This window comes from Haplochromis burtoni, unplaced genomic scaffold, assembly GCF_018398535.1.
Source record: "Haplochromis burtoni strain Fernald_Lab_line unplaced genomic scaffold, NCSU_Asbu1 Contig_27, whole genome shotgun sequence".
NCBI classification, from domain to species: Eukaryota; Metazoa; Chordata; class Actinopteri; order Cichliformes; family Cichlidae; genus Haplochromis; species Haplochromis burtoni.
The window spans coordinates 2,641,805-2,655,745 of record NW_024582388.1 but is presented as its reverse complement, the minus strand read 5'-3'; the positions used below and the strand labels follow the sequence as shown (position 1 = coordinate 2,655,745).

Genomic DNA, 13,941 nt, shown 5'->3' with positions numbered 1-13,941 from the left:
GGGGTGCAGTATAGCACCAATTGGGTCATTGGTTACACTCGACCCCGATTGTTTAGCTTCACCTGGACCTTGGAGCTCATCATCTGTCTGAAACAAGCTGTTTCAGGTCTCCCACTCCTTTTACATTTATTTATATATTTTTAAAGGTACACTTTGCAATGAGCTTCTGCAAAGTTTAACTAAAGCTGTGACCACCAGGGGGCAGTATTTTTTGCTAACTTGTGTATTGTTTACAGATATGTGAAACTGTGATACTTCTTTTTTAAGCTACACTAATTTCCTCAACAGACTTGGTCTTTTGCTATGCTAAAAAACAAGCACTAATAACCTGCCTGACTACTAAAGATACACTGAATACACAAACCTTTACAGAGTATTAGATAAAAGTACAGTGCAGCCCTTGTTCAACTGGAGCTAAAATATCTTCTCTCTGTAGATATTTAGGACATAAAGCCATTGTTTCTTCATATAATATTGACAAATTCATTTAAACTTGTTAAGTTTTAAACTGTTTTAAACTCGCAATATTTAAAAAGGCCACATTTAGGAGACTTGATCGCCCATCACAAACAGAAGGCTTAAAGAGCCGGTTTACAGGAACTACTTACATGAACGCTGACTTTATTATTCAAAACTCTAATTGTATTTGATATAAACAGCCACCATTTTAACAGTATATTAATGACAGAAAACAAGGAAAAGCATAAAAGAACACTTTAAGGTTAATTCACGTGGTAATGTTGACCCACAAGGTGCGATATTAGGCATTTTTACAGGATCAAGTCAACAGTAAAATCTGTCATAAAAAAGAAAACCTATAAAATCAAAGTAAGACTCGTAAAAAGAGGTCAAAGCAATGATGAGGCGATCATTACAGAAAGGAAAGTCAATTAAAGTGAGTTTTAAGACGTACTTAAAAGATTAAAGAGTCTAGAGATAATGAACATTTTATCACCAAAGCAGCTCCGAGATGAGAAACTGAAGTTCTCGTCTCTTCATCTTTTGATAGGAACTACTGGACACAAAGTTTCACTCAGCAGCGAAGATAACTGCACATACGCCACGCGTGGGTGGGCTTTCAACACAAAAATATGTTTGAAAATGGTATCAGTATGCGCCGTATCAGCCACCTCGCTTTATGCTTCTGCCTGAATACAAATGCAGGTATTTTAACTGTATTATAGGCAGTAAAAATCTCCATCCTTCTGATAATATGACAGTTTTATTATGTGGTTTATTCCCTAAAATAGCCCTGTTTGTCCAAGTATAAGGAAATTTGCAGCCCAATTAAAAGTTTTAAGGGTTCAAAATTGGCCTTGATGCAGTGACTATGTTACGAATGAGTACATTAAACTCCACTAAAACAAAAGCCAACTCTTCTAAGTTCAGGCTATGTAACTATTATGAAAACAAGACATCTGAGACAATAACTATTAATAAAAACCACTAACAGTTATTACTTTTGCTCTGCAGTCCTTTTCCCAGTACAAATGCCAGACATAGGTGTGCATTTGCACCTCTATTAAAAATCAAAGACACTCAGCTGTGGCTTGAATTAAGATGAGAAACAAAGAGAAACCGGTGTAAATAACAACAGTAAAACTAATTCAACAAAAGTCTAATTAGAAAAGATATACAAAAGGGGTTTTCTGAAGGTTTAACAAAAATGTATAATGTTTAAACAGTCGAGGTTTTACAGCAGCAGCCGCCAATGCAGAAGTTTTAACTGGCTGCACCGTGATCACGTTATGCAAAGTCTGAATCTTCATTCTTTGAATAAGATGGGACTTTTTGGGCCAAGCAATTACTATGTAAGGTAAACCTGAGGTTTTAAACTGATCTATCCTCACAGAAGCAGCTCGAGCATGTTCAAAGCTTAAAGAAAACAAAGAGGTGCAGGATTTTCATACATATACATCAAAGCTGACACCAGGATCATGATTTTTAACTCTTTTGTTTCCAGGTTTTAGGCTTTAGTTAAATAAGGTAACACCTACTCTTTGCCTGAACTATATACAGACCAGGCATGCTTACATGTGGAGTCAAACTATAATTTGTGTCTAGATTAATTCAATTGATCTGAGAGATTTAAAACATCCCAGTGTCAAAGCTAAATTAACAGTGATTCCAGGCAGCAGACTCTAGATAAGTCTTAACTCACTTTTTCACAGGCTCCTCTGCAGCTTTCTTCTGAATGTCCTTGCTCTTGGGCTGAAAGAAGGATCTGTAAAAAGACCACACAAGCATTCACTGGCTTGATACATGTTTATACCAACACATGTCTGTATTTAGTGCATTAAAGTGTAATAAAAATCGGTAATAAGACCGCACTTTTACAATAATACAGAAAAAGGTTTGCCTGTTAATTAGAAACTTGCTGAATCACAGATTACCATCTTTGCTATCTAGTGTTAGAGCAATGTGGCTCCACTGATGACAGCCTCTATAAGGCAGGAAAATAACCTGCCTTTAAAGATCATTTATACTTATATAGCTATGATATCGTCTGTGTCTGTGCTGGAGATAAAACTACCCTATTTTCCAAACAAGTGACGCAGATAAAAACATGCTAAAGCTAGCTTACAGGTAGTCCGATTAACACCGAAACGGACATGTTTTTGTTTGGTTTTTTTAGTGTAACCCCTTGTAAGTCACACATAACCCCCCGCCCGCCCGCCTGATCACCACTCATTACACAGCTAACTCTTCTAGTGCACAGACACAAGCATCGTCAAGCTAGCGCTAATTTCCACCAGGCTAACTGCAAACTTTGGCTTGCACTTACGCGATGCTCCGCTGCATGTTGTTTTTAAACTCTTCCTTCACCTGATACCCGGTTAAAACAAACGTTTAAATCGCAGCAAAACTCCAACATTCACACACACGAAGACACCAACTCCCGCGCTGCAGAGGGGCAAAATAATAACTTGGAATATTCGGCGCCAAAAGTTGTATCTCAGCCAAAGATTGTCAGAGGAGAAGATGACTCGCTACGGGAGCCCAAAGCGAGCGGTTTCCGCTCGGTACGCATGCGCACTCACGTACTTGGTTTACCCAAAGAAAAATATATTTTTACTGTAGCTACACAACATGTATTGAATAAAACTACTCTGTTGCTACTAATAAGATGTGACTGTGCTTAGTCAAAGCTTCTACGCTACTGTTAAGATAGTATACAACTCACTATGGAATGGACAAGATGAGTAAAATATAACAAAGCTAATGGTTTGCTATGTTCATGCAGGTATATAAAAAATAGTACTTTACATTTTTTGTCAGACTTCTCTTGCAATGGCTGCATGTTTCCCGATGCAATCTGTATTAAATGGTACCTGAATTTAATTCCTGGTGTTTTTCAGTCTTCCCAGCAAGTACACATCAGAGGCCATGACTCATAATGAGGAGGAGAACATTTTGAAAAGCTAAAACACTTTTAAAGTCTGCAATTTACACTGCCAAAATGGTGCCAAGCAAGCTAAAAAGGCATGGGGGAACCAGGGTCAGTCTGATAAGGAGGTGAATGCCAGTTATATAAACTGGTGGAGCAACACAGAGTAAAGGGGGCTTGATCTGACAGCAGAACCAGCAGAGATAGAGGCTATTTTTTCAGTGACATGAATATGAGCCTTGACATTTTGCCTCGACCTTTGGTGGATCTTGGGTAAAAAAGGTTTGAAAACCTACAGTCATTCCAAACCAGGGGTGTCGACCCCTCTTTAAAGATAGTATGAGCCCTCTGTATGGGGATCTGCACAGCCTTTTTAATCTCATTTCTGCAGATATTCAGAAAATATTTCTCAACTTATTACAATCCGCAATATTCAAAAGTAAAGTTTGGCTTTTATTGAAGGGCCAGAGTGTCCTGATGGTTAATGTGTCACCAAATTAACCACAAAGTTACAAGTGGACTACCACAAGTAAAAGAAATACACATAAAACTGTGAGAAAGTGGTGGAAAGTGAATGTCAAACAGCTTTCCCCAATTTTTGTCAGTCATTTTCTTTGTCATTTTTGAGTTTTACATGAAGTGTAGCTCAAAAAGTGATGTGATATTTGAGATATGTAAAAAATGAGTTCATTCACGCTGGACAAGCCCATCGAGTGTGTCGTAATCTCCAACTACAAGACGCGCCAAGCAAAGACAGTACTCAGAGAATGTGCCATTTGTCAAATGCTTTCCACTGAAAGCCAAATAATAGACAAAACAGCATCTTAAAATTACAGTTAAGAAGAGTTTTAAAGGCTACAGGGCTAAAAGAGAACAAAAATGAGTGTGTCTAAGCTTCTTTTTATTGTCATTGCGAGCTTTAGAAAGGGAACATCTCATCCAGCAGTTTTATGCCAAGCAGGCCAGATCAGTAATAGCACCACACCCATCCTTTAACATAAAGAAGTACAAGTGAATGCTCCAAGAAAAAAAAATAACACATATAATAAACAAATGAATATATCTTGAAAAACAACACCATAACTTAAATGCAACAAAATATAAGCAAAAAGTGACAAAATGCTTCAAATGTAGATTCCTCTGAAGGCTCCATAATGTTGCTTTAGAGCAATATTAACAACACCCCCTTAAAAAATCTACAACTTAATATCAGGAAAAATAAATAGTAGCTCAAATATAACGCGTACTATCTTTACTGATCAGAGTGGCACCTCTGCTGTTTTACATCTCTCCGCTTAGACGCTCTCCCGGGAAAATGGGGTGTAGTGAAAGATTCATGAGTTGTCAAGGACGCTACTGCCCCCTGTTGTGTCGGGGTGGTAACTGCAACAACACCGGCTCCTGGAAATGACACTGCAAAGACTACACGAAAGCCCCCGTTTCAAGAGGGTTTTCCCTGGGCCTGTTTGAATGCATCATTTATGGAGCTCGTATTATTTTCATGAAGCCTGGAGCAGGGGGCTGGTGAAATGCTAGACAAACAGCTAAATAATGCAAGCTGAGTGCACTGCTTTATTTACCCAAACACAAGTGTCATGTAGTTAATTGTTTACAAGTGCATTTCCCCTACTGTGGCGTGAAGTGCTGACAGAAGAAAAGCAGGATTCATAAATATTTCTATGCAAAAAAAAAAAAAAAAATGAAGAAGAAGAAGACAACATGGTCCAACTAAATAAATAGCCCACAAAGTCTGTGCATTTTAAACCACAGGTAGTGAATAATAAACTATTGTACAACAAGCTCAAACAACACACAAAAAAGCTTGTGTTTGAGAGATTTGAGGAGGGAAAGCAGTCCATCTGTTGTAGCTTGTTTTCTCTTTGTCACTCTAACCGTCTCCCTGCTGCCTTCTCCTCATCTCGAAGTTGAGTCTGCTTCGCTCCCTCATACAGGCTCCGACTGACGTAATGGTTCACATCCCACCCTGCGGGGCTCTTGTGCAGCCAGCGAGCGTTCAGGCTCAATTCCCCCAGCTCCCTCAGGTTGACTCCTGGCCGTGCAGGGGTGGAGATGACGGGGAAAGGGCCGTGGAGAGCCCGAGGCACGGGGAGCGGTTCAGGAAGGCAGCACGGGAGCAGGAAGGGGTGAGGCAGAGGCTGAGTCGCTGTCAGGAATCAGAGTGAGAGTCAAATCAATCAGAAAAGTAACCCCTGAGACACATGCAGAGCTCAAACACATAGTGATTTATTAATACCACTACTCTGATGCATTGAACGGGCTTTAAAGCCATTCAGGGGGAACCTAAAACTGGTTCTAAGTATTTAAACTAACTGTTTAAAGTGAATATTTTAAGTCTATAATAGATCAAACACAAAGAAGAACAGCAATCTTGAGTCTAAATCTTCATTAAAAATGTCAATTTATGAGCTATTTTTGTTTTAAACTGATATTACAGTAAAACCGTAAGTTTCTGGATTTTTTTGGTTTTTTTTGGGGGGGGGGGCATGTAAATGAACATTAAATTAACATCCTTCCCACATAAATTCAATCTTCTAGGAAATGTGCAGTATTAAAACTTCCAAGGTGCAAAGTACAGAGCATTTTTTAGCATTTACTTTCTTTCATGCGTGTTCAAGCTGAATGAATTTATTCACTCTGGAGGAAAAGTCTTCAAGGTCAGGATCGAACTCCTTCCTTGCATTATTTTTCATCACGTCACCCTGTTTCACCTTGAAATACATTAAATTACAGAAGAGGCAAGCCATCAAAATGACGTCTCATTGGAAATTGAACTAAATGCAGCTGAAGGAGTTTAAAAATCTGCAGTTTACAGGAACTGAATAGTGAGTTGTGTAATGTGAAAGTGAGTAAATATGAGGACAGTGGAAAGGCAAGGTAATGTCAGTCCAGCTAAAACTACAATTACAGCTTTCTTGATTACAATCAAGTGGAGAATTCTCAGTAAAGTCCATGAAACCTACGGTAGCAATCAACTGATCCTTTTGATGAGTGTGTCTGGGTCTCGAAAGCCTTTATTAGACTTCATTGAATCACATACAATTTTACCATTAAACACACCATCCTTCTCCTGCACTAGAGGAAAGAATAATTACAAAATAGTTATGAATATATAAGAACAAGAACATCAAATGTGTATTAATCCAGAGGTAGAAGTAGTCCTGAGTCAACTGAATTACATTATGTGGACAAAAGTACTGGCCTTCCTGCACATGATATGTTACGAAGCTCCCAGTGCACAGCTTTTGTACTGATGTTAATAAGAGAAGTGCTACAGTTATTGGGACAGCAGAGAGTTGATGAATTTTACACGTCTCATTAGTAGCTCCACAGAGCATTAGTTTGCACGTTCGCCTAGCAAATGTGTGCCTTTCAGGAGTCAAGCTACAGTGTTTTGGAGACAGGGTGATGCACGAATAAAGACTAAACAAAATGAAGCCATAAATTATTTTCTCAAAGTCAGTGAAGGAGAAAAAGAAAGGAGCTCACACGATAACATTTATTTGTTTCTTTGCAAAAGGGTGTTTTAAAAAGGTCAAGATGACTGTTAAGGAAGGCGTGAAGGTTAGGGGCTCCAAAAAGTACCACTTTTTATTTTCGGCTCATACAGGTTAAAAAAGTTCAGTGTCATCCACAGTGTTATATCATCAAAGAGGTCCAAGAAGACCTTCAAGGGGGTTGTGGTTTACATTTCAAGGAGCAGATATGTTTGGGAATCATCTGCACAGCTGTGAAATTAAGTTCCATATTTTTTGAAAATTGATCCTAGCAGCAGCATAGAGAGTGAAATAAGTACTGGACTGGGAATGGACCCTTGGGGGATCCCACCTGTGAGGGAAGGTGATGATAGATAAATAAAAAAAAACACCCAGCCTGCCTGTTAAATATGATTGAAACCATTCAAAAACAGCCTCTTTAACGCCCACACCATGATCCAAGGTTACCACTAAGGTCTAAATAAAAGATGATTAAAGACTTTTCAAAGTATTCTCTCACAGATTGCAATTTGGGACTCTTTGAGAGCCAGATTTCTCATATTATGTGTCTGTAATCACTTGGTGCCTCCAGTGGTATATTATTAGGTTGACACATTTGCTTTGCGAGTGAAAAGTTGCTGGTTAAATTTCAGCCAGCGACACAAATTCCCTTTGGGATTGTATTAGTAAGGGCATCCGGTGTAAAAACTCTGCCATATCAACCATGCAGAGCTACCCGCTGTAATGACCCCTTGTGGCAAGGGAGCAGTGAAAGGCAGCTTTTTATGTCTTCATCTGTGTTAGCTGGACTCTGTAGACCTCGTGCCTTACCTCTGTCCATCACTGACCCTGCTCTTCCACAGAGAGGAAGGCCACTGTCAGCAGCGAGATGAGGGAATAGAAGGGAGCCGCTCTGGACGAGCTGGAGGGATGGAGGTATATGAAGAATGAGATGGAAGGATGGTTGAAATGCAAAGAGTGCAGACAGACAGAGAGTGCACAAAACATCAAGAACACCAGGTGAAGATTAATTTATTTTTAATGTACGGAGGATCAAAGCTCCTGGAGCTGAAAGGAAAAAGGGACTTCAGATGATGAAGACATTAATCAAGTTAATTGAAGTATGGTGTTCCTCATATTTTGCACACATATCCGAAAAACTTAATTAGAATATATGACATTAAGAGTTTAATTCCAAAACAGGACTTTTTTTAAATAGACTCTGCTCATGCAGCGCTTTTCTACCTCAGCAGACAAAGCGCCTCCCTACTAATCCCCACTCCTACAAAATGTATCAAATAATTAAACAAGGTCTGGTGCTTTTTTTAAAGGCTAGCAGGTAACCTAAGCCCTTGCGCTGCCCATGAACATGATATAACTTTAACACACTGACTCCCTTCTACTTTAGAGGACCAGTCAATTGCTTGGTTTTACATTAAATGATAAAATTTCACTAATGATTTTTATTCAAGTCAGCCAAACTCATATTAAATGATAAAGTTGAGGCAATTGTTTCTATTAGAGCTGGTTCATTTTTTACATATCAAATAAGGTAATTATTTTCTTTCAAAGTGCTGAGGAATGAAACTCTTCCTAAAGGACTCATTTTTTGGAAAACTGGCCAAATGACAGGTTCTATTCCACTCCACTGTATTTATAGTGTTATATAAAGTGTAAAATAACCCAGAAGCCAGTTTTCCACACAACAAAGTCCTTTAAGATGAAGTGAAGACGTGATGAATGACCTGATGGCTCGGTGCTGGTGGTGCTGGTGGTGCTGGCGGTGGGTATCCCGGATAGTTGACGAGGATGAGTTTACTGAAGTTGAACTTGTAGGTGAATCGTTTCCCTTTGGTCTTGTGCAGGATGCGTTTGTTGTAGTAGTATCTGGAAGTAAAATGTTTTCTCTGTCAAGACTACACTCTGAAGTGTGTGTCTAAGGTATGCTTTGCTGTTCCTGTAGGGCACTTTAGATTTCTTTGTTGCTTTCCAGGTGGCATGATTTGCATCTGTGGGCATTTTAGATTTGAAAATTTAATTTGACAACATGTGTTGGCGAGGAGCCTGAGGAGGAAGCTGCACGGAGAGAAAGGATTACTCATATTCACAGTTAAATATATATATAAATTTATAAATATATATATATATTTATAGTCTGTTTGTATAACTTTTTTTATTTCAGTCTTTTTTTCTTTATTACAGGGAAAATTCAAATAAACTTAAATACATTTCAGGAAAGTCAAAATCAAATTAAATGAGAAAATATGTATATTATAACATTACTTGTCTTAAATTCATTTTAAGTCTTAAGTTTTCAGAATATGTTGATGCTAATTTACCCACCTGAGGGCCCGGCTGAGCTTGTCGTAGTTCATGTGCGGTTTGCCCTTCCTCTCGCCCCACAGCCTGGCCAACATCTCAGGGTCCCTAATGACAAACTCGCCCCACTCCCCTCCCCAGCCGATGGCCCCGCCCTCGCCTCGGCCCAGTAGCTCGAGGAGGAAGTGCCAAAGCTGGATCTGTCGGGAGCCGGGCGACCACGTGGGTTTGTAGGCCCAGTCAGGAAACAGCACTGCTGGAGAAGCAATTAGGAAACAATAAAGAAAGTCAGCAATCTAAAATTCAGTGGTGTGTGTTTGAGTCCCCATTAAGGTTGTACATTCATTTTTCTCAGGAAGCCACAAATCACACTTTGATTTGCTGGGTTAATATCTTGCATTATTGGTTAAAGTTAGGTGAGAAGTAAGCAAACATGAGCTGTAAACTGTATATAAATGATGGGACGAGCTGAGCATTTAATTGACCATTATGATTTTATTTTTTAGAAGTCAGATGTTTTTCTGAACTAAGACATGGACGCGATCACCGCGGGCATGCATACTCTTAAATCACGCTCAGGTTTCTTGCCTAATTCCTCCATATGGGATCATAATTGGAAAAAAATAAACTGACATCCGATTTTATTAAATAAAACTTTAACCAGCATTTGAGACCATAAACCCACCAGGAATGTGTTTTTATAAATCAAGTTAAAAAAAGGTTTTTATTTTTTGTTTCTCTACCGACTGAATACAATGAATGTATTTTTTCAACCACACACGTCGCCCCCTGTTGGCCATTACAAAGACTGCAAGTTTAATGCCAAATACACTATCATAATAACATATTACTGGTAAGTGGACTATATCCAGTTAGATTCAGTGAGTGTGGCAATTTGCCATAAATCACCTCTCTGTCAGAGTTAAACAAACATATTGAAGTTTGCTGTGTGGAAGTTGTTGTTGTTTTTTTCTGAAACAAAAATTGCTGCACATCATGAAAAGAAGCTCCTAATATAACATCTTATCATCACCATATCAGATCGTGACTCCAATAGGCTTTGGTTTCTTTTTCTTTATTCCACACTGATTGTACGGATTTTTGCAAATGGGATTTTGGTCGTAGAGGAGTTTAACTGAATCTCTGTTTCATCCAGACGTGTCATAAAAAAACACACAGACACAAACAATGAATATTTCTCATCATTTGTTTTGGTGGTCGTGAAGCTTTGTTGTTCTGTGAGCACAAACTAATAACTCTGCGACTATGAGAAAATAATTTCAAGCTTATTCAAGCTCAGCTCATTATTTTGGGTTCAGAAATATGCTCATCTGTTACAGAGGTTTCTTACTGCAAGCTGGTTATCTATAAATTCTTCCACAAGGAAATAGATTGTCCTTGGATCTGTCTGAAGCTTTGCTATTTGAGACACGACTGTAAACTTCAACAAAATTAATAAGGTGACGTGAATACATTAAAGCATAGATGGTTGCGTGTCTGTCTGTGTTAGCCCTGTGATAGACTGGCAGCCTGTCCATGGTGTAAACTGCCTATCATCCTCTGGCAGCTGGGAAAGGCTCCATGACCCTGAACTTGATAAGCAGTTAAGAAAGTGGAAGGATGCATGAATTGCTATGTCTAACTTGTTGGCTGATAAAAATGTCCCATTTACCAAATATATTCGTAACTGATAATATGTAATATAGTTTATAAGCTGGTAAAAACTGAAGTGTTAAAAGTTAAGACCAAGTTTTTTTGGGGGGGAGTTAGAAAATGGATTACTAGATGATTAAGTTGTAACATATTTTAATTTAACTGAGCAAATAAACTCTAAAATAACAGCTCTGATGCGTCACCTCTCTGGTGGGGATGGAGCTAGCGCTTGAGGCCAAGAAATGCCAGCTAGATATAGTCGGTCTTGCCTCAATGCACAGCCTGGGCTTTGGAACCTGTAGAGGGGCTGGACTCCATACTACTCTAGAGTTGCTCCTGTTGAGAGGCAGCGAGCAGTGTTGGGTATGCTTAGTTATCAGTTCAGCACCTGCATCTTGAGGATTGTTGGACTTCTTCGCTTAACCTCAGCTTGTCTATAATAAGCATCATGGCTGAGGTTAAGGGTGTTCTTTGCAGGTGGCATGAGGACTGTAGGCCAATCATAATTTTAGATCTGTGGTTTCAGGTTTTGGACACTTGGGTGAAGAACAGCAGAGTTGTGAACTGAACCCCAGCTTGCAGTGAGTTGAATCAAATAGTGGGGGAGAATGCTGAACAGGCTTACTGAACCTATACATATAGGTTCAGGTACACCAGAAGGTTAATAGATGTTCAGTAGCAATCTGAGGGACTCTGAGGACATAAAGTCCAAATGGATCATGTTCTGCACCTCCATTGTTGAGGTGGCTGTATGGAGTTGTGGCCTCAAAGTGCTTGGCTAGGAAGTAATCCCAGAACCAGATGTTGGACATTGGAGATGAAGAGAGAGCCGTCAAGCTGAAGAAGAAGTCCTACTGAGCATGATTAGCCTTTGGGACTCAGGAGGAACTTGACAGGTACTGACCAACCAGTGCAGCTCTGGCAGTAGCCAAAAACTTGCATGTGGGAAGATTTTGGTGAAACCATGGAGAAAGACTTTCAGTCAGCCTTGATGCAATTCTGGGAAACTGTCAGGTGACTCAGGAGGAGGAAACAGTTTCCTGTTTACACTGTATACAGCAGGAGGTAGTCAGGCAGAGGAAAGAATATTTTGAGGATCTCCTCAATACTATTGAAAAGCTTTCTGTAGTGGAAGCAGAGTCTGGTAATGAGGGAGAGGATTTGCCCATGACTGGAGATGAGGTCACAGACCATCTTTCTGTCCTCTTGTGAGTAGGCTAGTATGTTCTTCACTTTATTTACTTCTAGTTAACTAGTCAGACTCCCTCTTGGCTCCACTGTCTTGTTCTTAATCTTCCTTGAAAAGAATGTTTACTGGTATCAAAATCAGCTTCTCTGCTTAACTAGAATAATGTCCTAAAAGATCCCCGAGTAAGTAAACTGATGGTGGAAATAAAACTGACAGATGTTCACGCTGGTATGCCATACCTCATGGACATTATAGCTTCAGTTTTAACTTAAGTACAGACTAAATATTAATATCGAAGGTCAAAATGGAGCAGCTTGTATCAGTTGCTGATTGGTCAAGACGGCATCAAGACTGCACGACTTGCTGGCGCTGACATGATGACATATCATTCCTTTGTTTCTCGCAGTTTTATCTATTTTTATCACGCATCCGAATAAGATCTGCACCGAATGAATACATAATAACTCTTACATAAATATGAACGCTATCCCACACAAATGTCTACCCACACATATGTAAATAACTGAGATGAACGCACACCGACACACACGGTCTTACTTCTGCTCCAATAAGGTGAGGAAAGGTGACCGACTGAGGAGCTGCAGCTGCACTGCATCTGTTACAAAATACAAACAGATAAAACTCGTCAGTGTCTTCACTGGACTGATGGGTGAGAAACGAGAAGAAAATATCTTATAAAAAATATTAATTACCTCTCATCTGGTGTGAAATTAGCCATCACAACAAAGCACAAATGCAGCTGATTGCAGCAACTTATTCTTTCACCATCACCCACAAATTAAATCAATGGCAAAGCCAATCTCCCAATTGTATATTAGATCAATATAAGTAAATGAATATAATGTGTATGTATGCCCTGACAGTTTATAATGTGCCTGGAATTGCATTTGACTCAATAGCTGGTTTTACAGTGGCTTAAATGTGTGAAAGCACCATTTTTACCTGCAGACATTGTTTAATACTCTATATTTTTCTATAATTTCATCCTATAAACACACACACACATCACTCGCCCACAGACACAATGACCTTCCCAGGCGATTCACAGCAGCAGGGACACCCACCATCTTCCCTGCAAGGCTGAAAACTCATCTCTTCAAGAAGTACTTCACATAACCCTCTTCCCCCAACTGAATGATGCCTCCTCTGCTATAAGCCCTCTTCCATCGGCTGTAATATCCTCTTATCTTGGAGCAACAAAAAAAAAAAAAAAAAACGATGTCTGCCTTCAGCTCTTATTTTATTTCCTTCTCCCATGCAGCACTGCTCTCACACATGATCACTGCAGGGTCACAGGGACATTATCAGGAAACCGCGGGAGACGAGCCAAAGTCGTTTCACTTGTTAAGGCCGATGATTAGACAAAAACAAGCTCCAAGTTGTTCCGCTTCAAGATTGAAAAACAAACTAAAACATGGGATCAAAAGAGGACTGCAGATGAATTAGAGTTAATTTAGTTTAGCTTTCTGTGCAATTTTATGCAGACTTTGGCTCTCATATTTTAATTTCCCCCCTTTTTATTGGTTGTTTTGGTGGTTAACTACAATTTTTTACTCCATAAGAGCACCAAGTGCCTAAAAATGCAACTCTAACTCCACCATAAATCTAATGGTAACTAGTTGAAATCATTATTTCAGAGAAGCACAACATTTTCACAGGGTTTTTTTTTTTTAAGTAGGTGAATTTAAGGTCAAAATTTAACTAATCGTTAAAAAATAATTTTGTTTACAAAGAGCAGCCTAATTCAGAAGCTCCCGTGCAAGTGTAATCATAATGCAATTGGTCCTGTTACCTTGATTGGAGCCAAAGTGGAAAACTCTTCGTTAAGATGAGTAACAATGATCAGTTTGTCTGCCGGCCCACTTCCAGTCTGGGAG

The 13,941-nt window shown here is 39.3% G+C and overlaps 2 protein-coding genes across 2 annotated transcripts in view; both read right to left on the bottom strand.

Moving 5' to 3' along the window:
* The window catches only part of lig1 (ligase I, DNA, ATP-dependent), a 63,095-nt gene extending 60,103 nt beyond the window's left edge, over window positions 1-2,992 (bottom strand). Inside the window, exons 1-2 of the mRNA XM_005918070.3 lie at window positions 2,786-2,992; window positions 2,162-2,224 (exon numbers count right to left, since the gene is read on the bottom strand). Coding sequence (XP_005918132.1) covers window positions 2,162-2,224; window positions 2,786-2,802 — 80 coding nt within the window. The 5' untranslated portion in view covers window positions 2,803-2,992. The remainder of the gene's footprint in view (window positions 1-2,161; window positions 2,225-2,785) is intronic.
* Window positions 2,993-4,285: 1,293 nt separating this feature from the next.
* Window positions 4,286-13,241, bottom strand: LOC102289568 (ETS translocation variant 3-like protein). The gene is made up of 6 exons (XM_042219060.1): window positions 13,129-13,241; window positions 12,602-12,659; window positions 9,226-9,457; window positions 8,628-8,769; window positions 7,714-7,804; window positions 4,286-5,552 (listed from the first exon to the last, which is right to left on the bottom strand). The coding sequence occupies exons 1-6, from the start codon at window positions 13,129-13,131 to the stop codon at window positions 5,272-5,274; spliced, it is 807 nt and encodes a 268-aa protein (XP_042074994.1). The 5' UTR covers window positions 13,132-13,241; the 3' UTR covers window positions 4,286-5,271.
* Between the last annotated feature and the right edge of the window lie 700 nt (window positions 13,242-13,941).

Coding starts and splice junctions, on each gene's coding strand:
- LOC102289568 (XM_042219060.1), bottom strand. Junction 8,770..9,225: donor AAGCTCAGCCGGGCCCTCAG/GTGGGTAAATTA, acceptor TTTTACTTCCAG/ATACTACTACAACAAACGCA. Junction 5,553..7,713: donor AGGGTCAGTGATGGACAGAG/GTAAGGCACGAG, acceptor GATTCCTGACAG/CGACTCAGCCTCTGCCTCAC.